Source organism: Eulemur rufifrons, chromosome 14, assembly GCF_041146395.1.
Source record: "Eulemur rufifrons isolate Redbay chromosome 14, OSU_ERuf_1, whole genome shotgun sequence".
NCBI classification, from domain to species: Eukaryota; Metazoa; Chordata; class Mammalia; order Primates; family Lemuridae; genus Eulemur; species Eulemur rufifrons.
Genome location: NC_090996.1, coordinates 35,471,188 through 35,488,412, shown reverse-complemented (window position 1 = coordinate 35,488,412; position 17,225 = coordinate 35,471,188). Strand labels below are relative to the sequence as shown.

General features: G+C 52.2%; 1 protein-coding gene across 4 annotated transcripts; it reads left to right on the top strand.

The window, feature by feature from the left end:
- Positions 1 to 485: 485 nt before the first annotated feature.
- JPT2 (Jupiter microtubule associated homolog 2) lies at positions 486 to 15,831 on the top strand. Of its 4 annotated transcripts, none has more exons than XM_069486317.1 (5): positions 486 to 559; positions 6,242 to 6,390; positions 8,118 to 8,260; positions 12,229 to 12,277; positions 13,197 to 15,831. In XM_069486317.1, the coding sequence occupies exons 1-5, from the start codon at positions 516 to 518 to the stop codon at positions 13,382 to 13,384; spliced, it is 573 nt and encodes a 190-aa protein (XP_069342418.1). In that variant the 5' UTR covers positions 486 to 515; the 3' UTR covers positions 13,385 to 15,831. The 4 variants fall into 4 exon arrangements, with proteins under 4 accessions (XP_069342418.1, XP_069342417.1, XP_069342420.1 ...); XM_069486316.1 differs by lacking the exon at positions 486 to 559 and adding an exon at positions 575 to 1,199; XM_069486319.1 differs by lacking the exon at positions 486 to 559 and adding an exon at positions 3,071 to 3,096.
- The last annotated feature ends 1,394 nt before the right edge of the window (positions 15,832 to 17,225 follow it).

Here is a 17,225-nt window from a genome sequence, read left to right as displayed (position 1 = left end):
AGGTGTTTTGGTTATTTAATATAATAAACAAGAGCTGTTAAACTTCTGTTTAAATTTCCAGTTCAACTTGTAAATGTTTTTATTGTGCATAAATACATACTAATACTTGATCTAACCATGGTCGTTCGGTGGTCATTTGTGCCTGTGCTGAGGGCCTTGTGCCCGCAGGGGCCGGGCGGGCAGGTGAGGCCAGAGGTCGGCGATCCCACCGCGCCTCCCACGTCCCCATTTCCGCCCCGGGCCTAGTCCTTTAACCTGTTGTCCAATGCCAGCGCCCGACGCTCTGAGTGACGCCTGCTCCCACCAATCGGCGGCGGGCGCGGTGCCGGCCTTTCCAAGACTTCTATTCATTGGGCGTGGGCGCGAAGGGCGGGGTCCTCGCGGCGATAGGCTGCGGAAGCGAGATTGGCGTCGCGGCGCCCAATGGGCGTGGGAGGGCGGGCTCGGGTACCTGCGCGGGGTCCGGCGGGAACCGCGGCGCGGCGGGCAGAGGGCGGCGCCGGGCGGCGGGCGACATGTTCCAGGGCCCTGAGAACGAAGGCGGCCGCGAGGGCTCTGGGTGAGGCTTGGGGCGGACGCGGGGCCGGCTACGGCGCGGCCACGTGGCGGGTGGCGGAGCTGGCCGGGCAGGGCGACCTCACAGCGGCCCGTGGGCCGCGCCTCCGCCTTTCCCTTGGCGTGCGCCGCGCGGCCCGCCAGGGCGTTCCGGGACCCCGACCGCAAGGGGCGGCCCTCACTCCCTCCACTCCGTGCGGCGGGGCCAAGGCGCGGGGGGCGCGCGGGGTCTGGGGACAAAGCTGCGGGGGGTAGCGGGTTGCGCGGCCTGCGGCCGTGTGTGCTTGTGTGTGTACGTGTGCCTGTGTGCCTGCGCCCGTGTGTACGTGTGCATGTGTCCGTGTGTGCCTGTGTTGGCGTGCGCCCGTGTTGGCGTGCGCCCGTGTTTGCATGTGCGTACGTGTGCCTGTGCCCGGGCTCATAGGTGCCTGTGTGTACGTGTGCACGTGCTCGTATGTGCCTGTGTACGTGTGCATGTGCTCGTGTTTGCATGTCTGCGTGTGCCTGTGCGTGCGTGTACGTATGTGTGTGTCGGGCAAGTCCACTTCCAGTTGGAAAGCACCAGGATGTCCTGGGAAGAAGATGACAGCCAGCGGTGCTCAAGGGAACGGTTATCTCCTTAGTCCTCACCACGGCTTGGGGAGGTAGGTGCTGTTCTCCCTACTGTGCTGTAGGAGGAAACAGAGTGGAACGTGGATCTCCTGACTCGGGTCTAACACCCAGGAACACACAACGCACTTTTTTTTTTTTTTACCTCTAAAGTGCTTTTGAGTATTGGAAGTCACATAAATTAGGGTCGATGGAGCTGACGAGGTCTTTCGTGCCACGCGAGCAGCCAGCTTGCGTTGTAAAGTTTTGGGTTTTCAGATGCATGAGATTTTCTGTATTATGAGCCATTTCTGCAGCACAGCCTCTCTGGAAGTGAGAGAATGTGCGTGTGTGACAACTGTCAAGACAAATGCTAAGCAGAGTAAATACTAAAGACTTGTTCCCACTTGCTAGAAAACCCTTTAAACTTGGGGGAATTAGGGCAGTATTCAGGAATACTAACCAAGTAGTTAACGTTGAATCTATGGAGCAGTGACTGTTGATCACTCACCTCCACATCTGCGCTGATGTGGGACCAGCAGTGATTCTGTACTCAGAATGCACCAAGTTAAGTATCTATCTGGTGCCTGACTACCAGAGCTCCCTCCCTGCGCCCGCACCAGCTGGGCAAGGGGCTGCGTGCCCATTGGTGTCTCAGTTGCTGCCTGGGCTCAAGCCATCCTCCCACCTCAGTCTCCCCGGTAGCTGAGACTGCAGGCCCACCGTTAGCAGGCAGCTCAGTGGCTGAGTTTGTAAGCACTGTGAGGAACATTGATGTTTTGCTGACTTTTTGAGTTCCAGAAGTTAGCTGCAGAGGTAGTACTCTAAAGTAATATTTCACACTTCTTTGGGGGGTTCATTTTTAGACAGGATGTTACGAAAAGGAGAAAAATCTTCCTTATAGGATGTCGAGGCAGGCACCAGTTTTTTGTTTTTTTTTTTTTCCAGAGGCGGGGAGTCTTGCTGTGTTGCCCAGGCTGGTCTCAAACTCCTGGCCTCAAGCAGTTCTCCCGCCTCAGCTACCCAAAGTGCTGGGATTATAGGTGTGAGCCACCACACCTTGGTAAACCAGTCTTAACTGGATGATTAAATGTAATTGGAAGCTTCTGCTTGGATTGTCAGAAGCTGTGCGTTTGCTGGCCGTCCTGACAGGACTGAGCAGCTAGGCTGATGCCTTGTTAAGATTTACACGTTATTTTGCTGTGAAGGGGATCAAGTGGTGGCTGTAAGTTACCCGGGCGGGTTTCCCCTCTTCAGACCCTGCATCCTCTGTTTTCCTTCTGAGGGATTATCTTGTGTTGAAGGGATTTTTGAACCATGAAAGCATTCTGCTAAAATTTCTATTTGTGAAGAATTTAATCTGGGTCTATTTCTCTTGTCACAGGCCCCTTAGTTTTTATGTGTTTTCAGTATCTTCACCGAAACATATGGAAGGGATACTACAAAGGGAAAACAGAAAGCACCCCGACATTGTGAAATTGTCCCCAAATGTCTGAGCTCGCTAGCTTTCCTTCTCTGCCCGTACTCGCTGTCACAGCGGTGGCTGCGCGTGGCCTGGAGAAGCCACACTGCGCCATTGTTGTGGGCTCTGTTTCTGCTGAAAGGTCTATTGAGCTCTCAGTCCCATTGCTCTGAGCCCCCTTTTCGGCAGCCTGGCAGTTGGCACGGTAGCTGCCGGCTGTGAGACCTGCGGTGCCGGCCGGTGTCTTTGTGATGGAGGTGGCCACCGCCCACGCCCAGGTGGCCGGGCCTTTATGCACCATAATCCCTGCTAATACATTCTGTGGTGCCACTTGTTTTTTCTTTGTTTGTTTTCAAATAGAAATCCAGAAAAGTACACAGATCTCCATCCCTTTTTTCCAAAGATGTGACTGGGAACCCGAGCTTGTTAGACTTGCTGCAGTTAGCCGAGAAGGATACGGAGAACGCCGGAGCTATGTGATTCAGAAATGGGTACGGAAGTCGGCTGGCCTTAACAAAGCGCCTGACCTAAAATCTGATGGTCACCCCTTTATTCTTTTTACTTTTTATTTTTTATTCTTTTTATACTTTTTTTTGTTGTTGTTGTTGTTCTGCTTCAAGAATTACAAGGAATTTTGTTAGATGTTTTTAATTTAAGCTTGGTTAAAATGTTTTTTCTTGGCTGGGCGCAGTGGCTCCCGCCTATAATCCCAGCGCTTTGGGAGGCCGAGGTAGGAGGATCATTTGAAGCCAGGAGTTTGAGACCAGCCTGGGCAACACAGCTAGACTCCATCTCTACAAAAATTTTTTAAAAATTAGCCAGGAGAGGCCGGGCGAGGTGGCTCACGCCTGTAATCCTAGCACTCTGGGAGGCCGAGGTGGGCGGATCGTTTGAGCTCAGGAGTTCGAGACCAGCCTGAGCAAGAGTGAGACCCCACCTCTACTAAAATAGAAAGAAATTATATGGACAGCTAAAAATATATATAGAAAAAATTAGCCGGGCATGGTGGCACCTGCCTGTAGTCCCAGCTACTCGGGAGGCTGAGACAGGAGGATCGCTTGAGCTCAGGAGTTTGAGGTTGCTGTGAGCTAGGCTGACGCCACGGCACTCACTCTAGCCTGGGCAACAGAGTGAGACTCTGTCTCAAAAAAAAAAAAAAAAAAAAAAAATTAGCCAGGAGGCCGGGCGTGGTGGCTCACGCCTGTAGTCCCAACACTTTGGGAGGCCAAGGTGGGTGGATCGTTTGAGCTCAGGAGTTCGAGGCCAGCCTGTGCAAGAGCGAGACCCCGTCTCTACTAAAAAAAATAGAAAGAAATTATATGGACAACTAAAAATATATATAGAGAAAATTAGCCAGGCATCGTGGCGCATGCCTGTAGTCCCAGCTACTCGGGAGGCTGAGGCAGGAGGATCGCTTAAGCCCAGGAGTTTGAGGTTGTAGTGATTGTGCCACGGCACTCTAGCCTGGGTGACAGAGCAAGACCCTGTCTCTAAAAAAATAAAATATTCTCACACTGAACTGATTTTTTCCCTTCATCAAATCCTTAAAGAAGTGCTCACTGCTGAACAGGCAGGTTTGGCACATCCGCCTCCCCCATCCTCCCAGGCAGACAGGGACTCGGGCACCAAGTCAGAAGCCTGCCGGTGCTCGCGTGGCTTCTGCGGTGCTGTGCGGCCGCAGTGGGGCCGTGTTCAGGCCGAGACGGGTGCGTCGTCAGCCCTCTGTAAAGCAGACGAGGTCTTCGCTTTCTGCAGTCCGGGAGATCTGAGAGCCGAGTCTGTGTGAAATCACAGGGAGCAGGCCGCTCTCTTTCTAGCTCCTTTGAGGAAACATTTAAATGTCCTGTTCTTTGTGCTAACCCTGAGCAGTCAGTGTTTGCGCAGCTTCCATGGAGGCCTAACCTGCAATCACAGCTTTTGTGTGGCATCGAGCCCTGTGACTTCACGGATGATTATCTTTGGGGGGGCTTCCCGGACCTCCTGCAGGTACCAAAGTCCACAGACAGTCAGGTCCTTCATGTAAAATGTCATAGTATTTGCATATAACCTATACAGAAAAATGTCTGTACATGTTCAGTACAGACCCAAACTTTTTTTTTGTTTTTTGTTTTTTTTCTTTTTTGTCTGAGGTTGGTTGGATGTACGGATGTGGAAGCCACAGGCACGGAGGCCCAACCGTATTCTTCAGTGTCTGGGGCCACAGACAGTCCCCCTGCGTAGGACTAGTGAAAGCGTGGGCCACTCGCTCGTGTGAACACTCAGTTTCAGCAGGCCTCTCTCTCTCAAGTGCATTTTAAAAATCTTTCCAGGTTTTCCAAAAAAAAAATGTGTATGAATGCAGCGTTTCTCCGCTCTGCGCACGTATGGAGGTAGAGCTTTGCGGCAATTCCTTATTCAGTTTTTGCAGTAAAAAGTGACTCATAGTCCTGATCTTCTACTTCTTAAACTCTACTTCAGTAGCTCGTGACACCGTTTGCCACAGACCAGAACTTGTGACCGAGCAGTGGGGAACCTGCGTTCTTCACAGGTGTTTAATTAAAATCGGCATTAGTAGAGCGCCAGTGTATCTGGGGTGACATCCCGTGTGTCGATCTGAACAGTGGCGCTAGTAGGTGTATTCTTTGACCTTCGCGGTACTCGGCTTCTGTCTGGTCACACCAGACTTCAGGACCGCGTAGATTCCCAGGATGCACTTGGATTAACGTTGGTGGCACTTCCCATACAGAAATGTGAGCCACAGATGGAATTTAAGATTTTCTAGTAGCCACATTTTAAAAACTAATAAGAATCAGCAGTTAATTATAATAGGTTTCATCAACCTAATATGTGCAAAACATTTCAACGTGTGATCAGTAGAAGGACATGATGAAGGAGACACTTTGCCTTCGCTTCGAGAGATGTGCGTCTCGGTCCGCGCCAGCCACGTCCGAGTGCTCCGTGGCCTGGGCTCCCGTGGCCGTGGCGGAGTGGGCAGCCCAGCCCTGCGATCAGGCTTGCTCGGGGGCGAGTGGTGGGTGCCCGTCCTGGAGACCTTTAAGAGAGGTGTAGGGCACAGTCCGGGCTCTAGATCCAGACTGCCTGTGTTTCAGTCTTGGTTCTGCTATTTCCTGTGTGGCTTCTGGCAAATTACTTGATTTCTTTTTGTCTCAGATTCATCATCTGTGACAGCGATCCCTGGATCAAGGGAATGTAATGTGCTCGGAAAGTGCTTAGAACAGTGTCCAGCACAGAGCAAGCACTTAACAAACGGAAGCAGCAGGACTGAACACATTCATTGTGTTTACGGTATTAAACACCACCGTATAGTGATTAAAACTGGTATTAAACTGTGCTGAATGTGGCTCAATCTGCCTGTTTTAGGGAAAGTTTAATTTTACTTACAAGCGACCATAGGGCTAATTTCAAAATACGCAAATTTCTAGAGATTTTTTGGCATAAACAAGATACATAAAGAAAACTTTTAAGGAAGTCCTAAGAGCACTAAAATAAGTTTTCATGTGGCCACGTGTGAACCAGTCAGGCCAGTGTTAAATAACCGTGGGACGTGATTTCTCTGTAGACACTAGGAAAATACTCCGCCCCGTGACGAGCCCCCAGGTCAGCCCCCGGTGACGTGTGTTTGTTCTGTCCTCGCAGGGCCATGAAGCCTCCGGGGGGAGAACCGAGCAACCTTTCTGGAAGTCCGGAAGAAGCTGTTCCTTCAAGCAGGCCTAACAGGATGGCGTCTAATATCTTTGGACCAACTGAAGAACCTCGGAACATACCCAAGAGGACAAACCCCCCAGGTGTGGGCCTGTGTTAGCCCTTCCACCTCCGCCTACTCCATGTTCTTTTCAAGCTGTTTTCTATTTCTTTATACGGATCCTTCCAGATAGTTTCTGGGACAGGTTATTGCTTGTCGTCAGAGTTCTTCCAAAATGAAAGAAAGTTCTCACGATTTTCACTTTCTCTCTTCAAGGTGGCTCGGGCATGCTCAGATGCTCCATCTGCTCGGACGCTGGGTGGGTGCAGGTCCTGAGGGCACCAGGCGGGTGGTGGGACGCTGGTTCCTGCCAGGGAGCCACTTCCACGTGCCCCGTGGGCCCCTTGAGGGTCCTGCAATTGCGTGCAAATTATTGTGCAGTTGAACCTTGTTCTCAGGGAGGGAGACTGTTCTTAGTCACATCGTCAGTGGGACTGAAACTCTAAAAGAAAAGAACCGATCTAGAACACATATACATAGTCTTGAGTACTTACCCACCTTCTAGTGGTTACGGTCGGAGAGACTCTGAGAAAGGTTTCTCCTGGCTGATGGGCCGTGCCGTGAGTCCACAGTGACAGCACCTGAGTGGCCTCCGCTGTCCGTGTCCACTAGGGGAAGCGTGGTTTGTTCCATCCTTGCAGGATCTGAGCGGCCACACGCGGGAGTCAGTTTGTCAGACAGATGATCAGTCAGGCGGGACCAGAGCTGGAGCTACTTCCTGCCTCACCCCAGTTCTGGGGAAATGTAGGGGAATAAGGCAAGAGACTCAGAAGCCGGATTGTCATCTGGTGGTGGTTTGGCTGCAGTTACAGTGGAGCAGCAAGTGCTTTCCGTTCTCATTGCGTCCTCGTCAAGGTCTTGGCGGCGGGGGGGGGGGGGGGGGGGGGTCCGCTGTGCACACCCTCTGCATTAGCGGCAGAACAGCACGTGGCCTGCAAGGTAGAGTCAGATCCGAGGCAGGTCCAGGTGTGTGAGCCAGTTCCTTCGAGCCCAGCTCTGCACAGTGCGTGCCGGGCTGTCCTGGGAGTGCACCGGGGCCGTGCCGCGACCATGCCCACCTCCCTTCAGCGCAGCGCGCCGTGGCAAGTAGGGGCGTGGTGCTTGTTCAGAGACGAGCAGCCGCTACCTCAGTAGCCGTCCTTTTGCTTAGTGTGCGCACTCATGTTTTACACCCAGGCCTCAGTTACCTACGATAAGAAGTAACACCTTAGGTGCACGTTTTCATCATGGCTTGTCAAGTCACCTAGGGTTAGCAGCAGAGATGTTACCTGTCTCTAACTGGCTGACACATCTAGTTGTCACCAGCAGTTACAGCCAGAATGGGGTCAGAAGAATGACAAGTAAATACTGTGTTCCAGGTTCCAGGTTTCCCTGGAGTAGGGCGTGCTATTAGAGTCAGAGCTGTCTGTGTGACCTAGACATGTAGCTGTTTGCTTTTAACCTACTAAAGAAGTGTTCGTGGGTTTAGTGAAGAAGATGCTTCAACGGGAAAGCCTGGTTGGGAAATTCCAGCGGGAGAAGTGCTGTTTTATGCCGCCTTCCCTCCCGCGCCAGTCCAGGTCAGCTCTGTTCTAGACTCGAGGCTCTAGCAGGCCCCAGGTGAAGGGCGGGCTTTGACGGAGGCCATTAGGAGTTAGCGTCTGATTGTCCTGCCCGGTTGGCCTGGAACCCAAGGCTGGCACGAGGGTGTCCCTGTGAGAGGTGACGAATGTGTGGGCTGGGATCAGACAGGTGTCCCGAGCGCTCAGTGTGCTGTGATTGTTTCTGCAGGCGGGAAAGGAAGCGGCATCTTCGACGAATCGACTCCGGTGCAGACTCGGCAGCATCTGAACCCCCCTGGTGGGAAGACCAGCGACATTTTTGGCTCCCCAATCACTGCCGCTTCCCGCCTGGCTCACCCAAACAAACCCAAGGTAGGGACTGCACTCAGGGAGCAGACACGGGAGAGAAACAAGTACGCCAGGTCTCTCTCAAAAGGCTCTGAGCCAGGCGTGGCGTGTTGGTGGGAAGGGACAGGTGGACGACGTTGCTTTTCCTGGGTGCAGTCATTAGTCACTGAGTCTGGAATCTCCCCTGAGTCACCCGGAAACAGCCAGCCCGGTGCTGACGGAAGCCCCGGGGCACGGGGGGGCAGTTCTGCCCTCGGGCTGTGGCTGCGGTCTGGGGAGGAGAGTTTACACAGCTGAACATTCACGAGGAGTCGGATCCTCACGAACTTTTCCCTATTCTTACTTCATTTTGGAAGAGAAAAATGATGGGTGTTTTTTTTTCCCCCATTTGTTGGGTTTTTGGGGGGCTTTCTTATTTTTTGTTTTTTTTTTTTTTTTTTTTTTTTTTTTTTTTTTTTTGAGGCAGGGTCTTGCTCTGTCGCCCAGGATCACAGTGGTGCGATCACAGCTCACTGCAGCCTTGAACTCCTGGGCTCAAGCCATCCTCCTGCCTCAGCCTCCCAAGTGCTGGGATCACAGGCTGAGCCACCGCACGTGGCCAGTGATGGCTCGTGTGGGCGTTGCCCCACACGGGGGCGAAGCCCTCATGCTCATCTGTGCAGGTTCGTGGTGCCTGGCTAACATGTAGCTGGCGCCTCTGAACCAGTGAAGCCACCCTCAGAATGACACCAGCGGAGTCCCTGCACTGTCAGCACTGACTCCGGACCACTGGGAAGGAGAGCGCCTGAGCACGTGGCTCTGGGTGTGGCCTGAGGGAGCATTGCCTAGGTCTGCGGCCTCAGGGCCTCAGGGAGGGCCTGACCGAGGAGGCCGGGCCTGGCTTCCCTGGGGACCGGAGCCTGTACCACGGCTGCTCGGACGTTTGTCAGCCGAGTGGTGGCAGAACATTTCTGGGCTTTGCTGCATCCAGACTCATAATAGAGCCAGGATCTTTATTAACACAATTTTTAGCAATATTTTCAACTTATTTATTTGCCTTTCCACCTTTATTGTGGTCAGAAGGTACAGTCTCCTTCCCTAAAACAGAAAATTCTTAACCACTTCTGGAGTTGCCGATGCCTAGAAAATTGCTGAACTTTTGTTGGTTGACACGCCAGAAGGTGGCCCGTTGCAGAGTTGAATCGGAAACTTGAAAAGAACCAAGACAAGGAGAGAACAAGGGTGGATGCGGGAGCAGCACCCAGTCTGGGTTGTCCCACGACCCCGCCGTGCGGGAGCCTCCGCAGTGACGTCTCTTTCCAGTCTAGTCTCCTGGGGACCAGGCGTGAGCCTCTACGGTGTTACGAGACCGTTACGTTTGAGTTGTTTTAAGAGAGCTTTTGTTTGAAAAGTATCTTTAGGGGCTCCGCTACAAGCTGAACCTTGGCTAGACCAGAAATGGGCTGAAAGTCAGCAATTCCTCCCTAAGAGGGGCTGGCATCAGCCGAACCCAAGGGTAAGAAGCCTCCTGCGGTGACTCCCACGTTCCAGCGAACGCGGATTGGGCAGAGACAACTGGTGTAGAACAAGCAGAGACAGAATAGAGCTTCCCTTGATTTTTAACAAACATAACGGTCTTCTGGTCCAGGACCACTGGGCATCCCCAGCATCACTGGAGAAGTGGCCAGTTCCGGGTTGAAGTCAGGCAAGGTGAGCCTGGAGCCTCTTGCAATACCAGAAAGCCAGAAGCCCCACAGGCTGCGGGGGTGTTCCAGGACTCCTACCACTGAGTGAAGAGGGACACGGGCTGTTTGGTCCTTAACAAGTACCGTAATTGCAGTGGTTTGGAATTCATGGCTCATAATGGCACTAAAAATCATCTAATTTGTGACCTTTGGAGAATGCCACAGGACCCATTCGTGCAGCTGGGGGAGGACAAGATAGAGCTCTTGGCCAGCGTTTCCTGCGTGAACCGCACGGCAGGATAGCAGCTATTGAGGGAAGGTTCCCTTTTGTAAAAGTACTCCTGGCGGCAAATGAAGACACAATGACGGAATTAGAATATCGCCATTTTGCAAACTTGTAATAAAATTGTGGATCTAGACAATGGTCATCAGTGGCTGTTATATCCCAAAATGCTACAGGCCTGGTAATGAGTCCCTCAAGGACCACCTTTGACATCACCTGGACAAAAAAAATCAAACCTAGATCAAAGAACCAAACCCAGACCAAACCCCGTGTTCACACCCCAGGGTGCACTCGGAGTAACGCGGCGCGCAGGAAATTGCACACCGTGGGGGCCGTCCTGGAGATGGAGAGAGACTTACTGTAGTCCCTTCCCTACCAAAGTCTCAAGAATTTTTTTCAAAACTGGAAAAACCCGTCCTAAAATTCATATGGAATCTCAAGGGACCGCAAATAACCAAAACAATCTTGAGAAAGAAAACGTTGGAGGCTCATCTTTCCCAATTTCAATTCTTACACAAAGCAAATTAAAACAACATGGTACTGGCATAAGGACAGACACACAGATTGGTAGACAGAATTGAGAACCGAGAAATAAACCCTCCCAATCATACCTCTTTGTTCAGGCGATTTTTCCGCAAGGGTGCCGGGATCATCCAGTGGGAGTGGAGCGGTCTCTTAGCGAACGGTGCTGGGAAGGCTGCGTGTGCACGTGCAGGAAGATGAACGGTGGGCCCTTGCCTAACGCCAGGTGTAAGGATGAACTCAAAATGGACCGAAAACCTAAAGTTAAGAGCTAAAACTATAAAATTGTTAGGAGGAAATATAGAGACAAATCATGATCTTGTCTTTGGCAATGGAGTTTCCGATAAGACACCAAAAACACAGGCAACAAAATTAAAAATAGATAAATTGGACTTCATTCATATTAGAAACTGTGCATCAAAGGACACTACTAAGAGTGAAACGCCGGGCGCGGTGGCTCACGCCTGCAATCCCAGCACTCTGGGAGGCCCAGGCAGGAGGATCCCTTGAGCCCAGGAGCTCGAGGCTGCAGTGAGCTGTGATCACACCACCGTTCTCCAACCTGGGCGACAGACTGAGACCCCATCTCTTAAAAACAAAAAAAACAACCAGCAAAACCATGGTGAGATACCACTTCACACCTACCAGAATGGCAGTGGTACAAAAACGGAAAATAAAAAGTGCTGACAAGGATGTGGGGAAATTGGAGCCTTCCCAGGTTGCTGTCGGGGGCGTAAAACGCCGTAGCTGCCGTGGAGAACAGTTGGGCATTAACCCTAGAGTTACCCCATGATCTAGCAATGCCACCCTTAAGTATGCACCCACAGGTTTTAAGAGGAGGACTGAGACAGATACTTGCACACCTATTTTCGTAGCAAAATATTCGTAAGAGCCCAAGATAGAAACAACTCTAAGTGTCCGCCAGCGGATGGATGGGGAACAGCGGGTGGGCTGTCCGTGCGGTGGAATATTAGTCGGCCACAAAGAGGAGGGAAGCACCGACTACGGCATGGACCGGCCTTGGAAACACTGTGCCGATGTTTAAAATTGGGCTTTAACATCATTAATATTCGTAGTTTTGAGAATTCTTTTCAGAGGACATTTTTAAAAGCCACATCTTGAACCGTCTATGGATAAATGAGATATCTGGGATTTGCTTCAGAATAACGCTGTAGAAGGATGGGGGGGGGGGGGGGGCCCGAAGTTGGGAGAACAGTGTGGCCAAGACAAGGGTGGGCATGAGTAGGTGTCACTGTGCCTGTGCAGAGGGTCATGTGGGGTTCACGGTAGTTCTCTGTTTATGGTTACAATTGTCCATAGTAAGAACATTTTTTTAAAAGCTAAAAAGTCGGCCAGGCGTGTTGGCACACAGACATGATCCCAGCCGGGGTGACGGAGCGAGATCCTGTCTCTAAAAAATCTGAAAAGTTACAGTCGTTCACGTCCTGGTTTTCACTGTCCCTTTGAGCGAGGGTGGTAGGGTGGTGGCCCGACTGCTGACCGGCCGGTTTGCCTCGTTGCAGGATCACGTTTTCTTACGCGAAGGAGAAGAACCAACATCGGACCTTAAAGGTGAGCTTTGGTTTCCTGCCCCTTCTTCCTGAGTGGCCTCGTTCTGGAGGCTGCTGCTGCGTCCCCGGGAATGGGAGGCAGCGTCTGCCTGCTCCTCCCAGGCCGGCTGCCGTGCTCGCTGCTGAGAGGATTTGGCGTTTGAAGCAGCTTGGGGGGAAGAGATTTCCTTTCCTTGCTGCTCATGAGCCCAGGCCTGAGACCAAGGTGGTGTCTTCCTGGCACCCGTGCAGTGACAGGCAGGGACCCCGCGCCCTCTGTGAGCTCGCGGCCCGTGGTGGAGCTGGCAGAACTAATCGAGGAGAGGGCACACGGGACAGCTGGGAAGTGGGAAGGAGGGACACAGGCCGGGTGGGGGCGGGATGTGGCATCTCCGTGGGCGGTCACCCAGGAGCTGCTCTGTGGTCGGGCTGGAGGTCAGATGAGCTCCCACCAAGGTTCTCCAAGCTGACTCTGGGCAGCGATTCCTGCCTGTGGGTCACCATTTCCCTAAACTGACGACCAAGACACGTGGGAGTTGGTTCTTCCTCCAGAAAGGCCAGAGCGGTGGTGACAGGAGGCCTGGCCTCCGCCCTGTTGAGACGCACTCTCCCCTGTCCACGCTCACTGGGGAGTTTGGTTTTTATACTTGAGGTGGAAGAAATGGGAGTGGAGTCTAACAAGAATATAGATAAACACCTGACTAACTTAGGAAGAAGCCAAAGCGTGTTCGCAGTAGCTGGCCCGTGTTACGCTCACAGCAAGAGCTGCGCCTGCTAAGCACCGCCAGCTGGCTGGGCGCAGGGTGGAAAGCCCGGCTTCTCTCCTTCCCGGCAACAGTATGAATCCTTGCGAGTCGCTCTGTGACCCTTTATTCTCGCGGCACGCCTGGCAGGCAGACAGGTTGCTTCTAACACGGTGGTGTCCTCGCTTGGTCCCACAGCTGTGAGGAGCGTCCCACCCGGAGAAGAGCCGGGCGAGAGAGGCGGCGCCAGGGAAGCCGGCCACGCGGCGGAGCACGGGCCCACGGCCAAGGTCGACAGCCACGAGCCCAGGCTGGGGCCGCGGCCTCGCTCACACAACAAAGTCCTGAACCCACCAGGAGGCAAATCCAGCATTTCCTTCTACTGAAACAGTTGCCGCCTGACCACAGCCAGACAGGAGAGTCGGTGTAGCAAATACTGTCGTTTCCTTTAGCCCAAGCCAGCTGCGGGGGAGAGGGTGAGTCGTGTGTGGGAGGCCGGCGGCTCGGGGTCCCCGCTGACGTCACGAGAGCCGCCCGGAGGACCCCGCCTTCCGGACTGCGGGAGACGTGTCTTCGCGGGGATGCGATGCGATTCCCCTGGTTTTCACTCCTTCCTGGTTCCAGACGCGAGAGGGACCCCACGGTGGGCCAGGGTGGGGAGGTGGCACGGGGCCGCGGGAGGCTCGGTGAAGCCAGGCGTCCTGTGCCAGCCGACAGGACACCCTGGAAGGAAACAACAGCCCGTCCTCTGCGTGGGGGGAGGTGCAAAGCGTGCAGACACTGACGAGGCGCTGGGAGGGCGTCCGGACGACCCCCTCGGATCCTGACGCCAGTTGCCCCCCACCACGCTCCCCACCCCGAGCCCCCTGCCGAGCCCTGCGTCTCCTGTCCATTTTATCCCCACTGTATTTGTCTTTATTTTTGCAGTCTTTTCTTAAAATATCTTGATTGCTTCTCCTTAGCAGCTTTCAAAAGAACCAAAAAGTTGTCCTCAGTCTTCTGCTTTGTGGACGGTTTTAGACCCTAATCCTCCGAGTTGCCCATTTCTGCCACCCAGAGCCCTGGCCCGGCTCACGCAGGGATCCGCCCTTCTCTCGCAAGGGCCGGCCTCGGTCCTTCACCTGCCAGTTTTGCTTGTGAATTGTTCCTTTCCTTCTCTCATCAGCCTTAAGTCCAGGCCTTTGTTCTTCTCCCGGGACGTGGACAGTTCCCTCCCAAGCCACGGTTCTCCCGTAAGTGTGCCCCACTGACCTTGGCAGGACTTGGAAACTGCTCACACGTGTCCGAGTAAGGGGCTTATGTAACTTCTCCCGTGTCTCGCTCTATTCGAGCAATTGGTTGATGGGAAGAATCGATGCTTGAGAACCTCGGATTCTTTAATACCTGAAAAGCTATTTTTAAACACCAGCTTTACATAAATGACTGATTCTGGTCTGTTCCTGACACCTTCCCAGAAAAAAGTCACTTGCTCAGGTACACCAAAGAGGAACAAAAACTGCTTAGACCACCCTCTGTAAAGCTTTGCAGAACCTCTGGACCATGGTCACAATCGTCTGGAAGAGATTGGAGACCTGAGGCCAGGAGGTGAGGTGGTTTAGCAGCAGTCACGGCTGTTCAGTCCCCTGACACGTGCCGGCGAGGACAGTGGGCTGGCAGGAGTGGCGCTGCTCCTCTGTCAGGCAGGAGTCCCTCCGGTTCGCCCCGAAGGGGCTGCGGTTTGTGCCCTGCTTCCCTTGGGCGGGTGTCTCTCTGCAGAGAAGAACGTCTGGGTGGTGGTCGCTTTGCTCTGAGTGCCTACAAAGCTAACGCCTGGTGCTAGAAACCATCATGATTAAAATTTCTTAATAGAAAAGCAACAACTGTTAGTCGGGCTCACACCGGCCTGCCTGCTTCAGTGCCTGCAGGAACTGCCTGTCGAGCTCACTTCCTGTGCCCGGCACGTGGGGGCATCTGCACGAGGCTTTGTCAACCAAAGACAGTCCCCCCCTTCGACTGCCCTGCGGACTCTGGAGCCAAGAGACAGTCATTCCATGCGACTCTGTCGCACTTCAAATGGTTTGTGGTTCAGTCACTTACAAGAGTGATTAGGAATTAGAGCTTTTTCTTTCCCCTTTAAAAACGTCCTAAATGGTAGTAAACTGTTTAAACCCAAACACACTAATTCGTTTTACTTAAAAGGAAATAGTCTAATGGTAGAAATGAACGACCACTTACAACTCTTTGTAATGAGAGAACGGTTTGTGAGTCCGCGGTGGGCTGCCATGAAGAGACCTGGCGTTGCCCTGCTGGCCCCTGCCCGTCTCCCTCGCGCCCTGCGGGGGGCTCTCTAGTTCTTCCCACTGGCGGGCACTTTGGGTGGAGAAGGGAGAAGCCAGGGATGAGAACGAACGTCTTGGGGAGCGAGGAAACCGTGAACCAGAGCAAAGGCCCCTGGGCAGCCGTGACAGAAGTCACCTCACTCCTTTCCCATCCTTCCGCCTTTGCTGAGGCTGCGGGGCTGGGCTGAGTCCTGGGCAGGCCGGTCACGGGAGGAGATCGTCACTGCACATGGCAGCCCCACCGTGGTTGCCATTTGCATGTGGAAGGTGTTCTCTACCTTGGGGACTGCCTGTACGTGGAAGATTTAAAAAAGTAGCATCCTGTTTTCAACCTCTAAGCTGCATTGAGAAATTATTACTCTGTATTTTGATTAAGCCTTAAAACTTTTAAGTGCATTTGGTGCCAACATTTTTCTAGCGCTGTATCTAAACAAACCTATACTCACATCTCAATGTAATTTTGATAGGAACATTTTTGTTATTTTTACAAGGCAGAATTGGATGTAATAGTTGAATTAAACTTAGCAATCACGTACTCAAAGTCTTTGCCTGTTTTGTGTGTGCGTGTCTCCTCCTTGGTTCATTCTGCAAACAAAATGCCGAAACTCTGCCCTTTTCCCTGCTTTTCATTGGTGAAGGGGTTTGCCTTCTTTGGAGTGTGTGTGTGTTTTGTTTTTGTTTTTTCATTTAGCCAAAGGGTGCCCAAATTAATCTCAAAGCTTTGAGTAGAATGAGTGGGGAATATGCCAGTGTTTTCAGTTTCTATCCACTAAATGTAATGATTATTTTTTTCTCGTACACCATTTGTCCTAAAGGTGTTTTTAAGATGTTTAACCCACCTCCGACTTGGCTTTGAAACTAGTGACAATCCTTGTAGGGAGCGGGTAAGGTGCCTCTGAGAGCTCGTCAGATCCAAGTCCTGTCTCTGCTCCTTGTGCACTGGCTGTTTTTGTATGTTCCTCAAACAAACTTCATATCCTTGTGTGCATCACATGATTCAGGGTGATGAAACTTCTCAGATTACCTGCCTGCAGGGCCCCCTCTGGGAGGCTCCACACCATTCTGCCTGCTGGATCGAGGCTTCAGATGAAGAAGACCAACATGGGTTACCCGAAACGCCATCTTTACTGTTCCACACACGTGTTCTGAGTGCACAGCACGTTCCGGGGGCGGGGCTGGGCACTGACAGTGCTACGTTACCTATTTGTAGCAGCTGCGCAAGCTGCAGGCAAGCACTGAGATCTCGGACAGTCGCAACTCATCTGTCCCCAGAGGCCAGGCAGTGGCCAGGTCTGGAAGGACCACAGAGGCTCCACCTGTGTTAGAATGAAGGGGTGAAGAACAAACCTCAAAAAGTCCCCCTTCAAGGCCCATGCCATGTGTAGAAATACACTGGCTTCTTTGACACCATGTACCTTGCTGTTACCTCTGTGGTGTACCTCAGTGAGTCAGACCCTGCAAGCATGTGTACACACCTCCTGTGTCAGTTGGTTCATTTCTTCTGAACTCATAATCTCTTCTTGGTCCTTACCATCTTGGGGATCATTAATGAAGTGTTCCTATTTTATACGTGGCTACAGAGTGCTATGCAAAGATGCCATCCTGGCCGGTCCGATGGCAGTGGATTATCAGAACTTACTAACATTAGTGTCATTGGAGTTTGTATACAACCCCCCACTACTAAATTTGACGGGCTAAATTAATTAAAGATGCCATCTAACATTCAACTCGAAGAAAAGAGAGGGACATTACAGGGACCTAGGTGACTTTTTAGCAGGTATTATAATGGGACAGATACTTAGAAATTAAAATAGAACTTTAGAAACTTGTGTGCCTATTTTACAATTTAGGGTCTTTTAATGAGAAAAAGTTATATCCCAAATAATCTTTCCAGATCTGAAAGGAAATC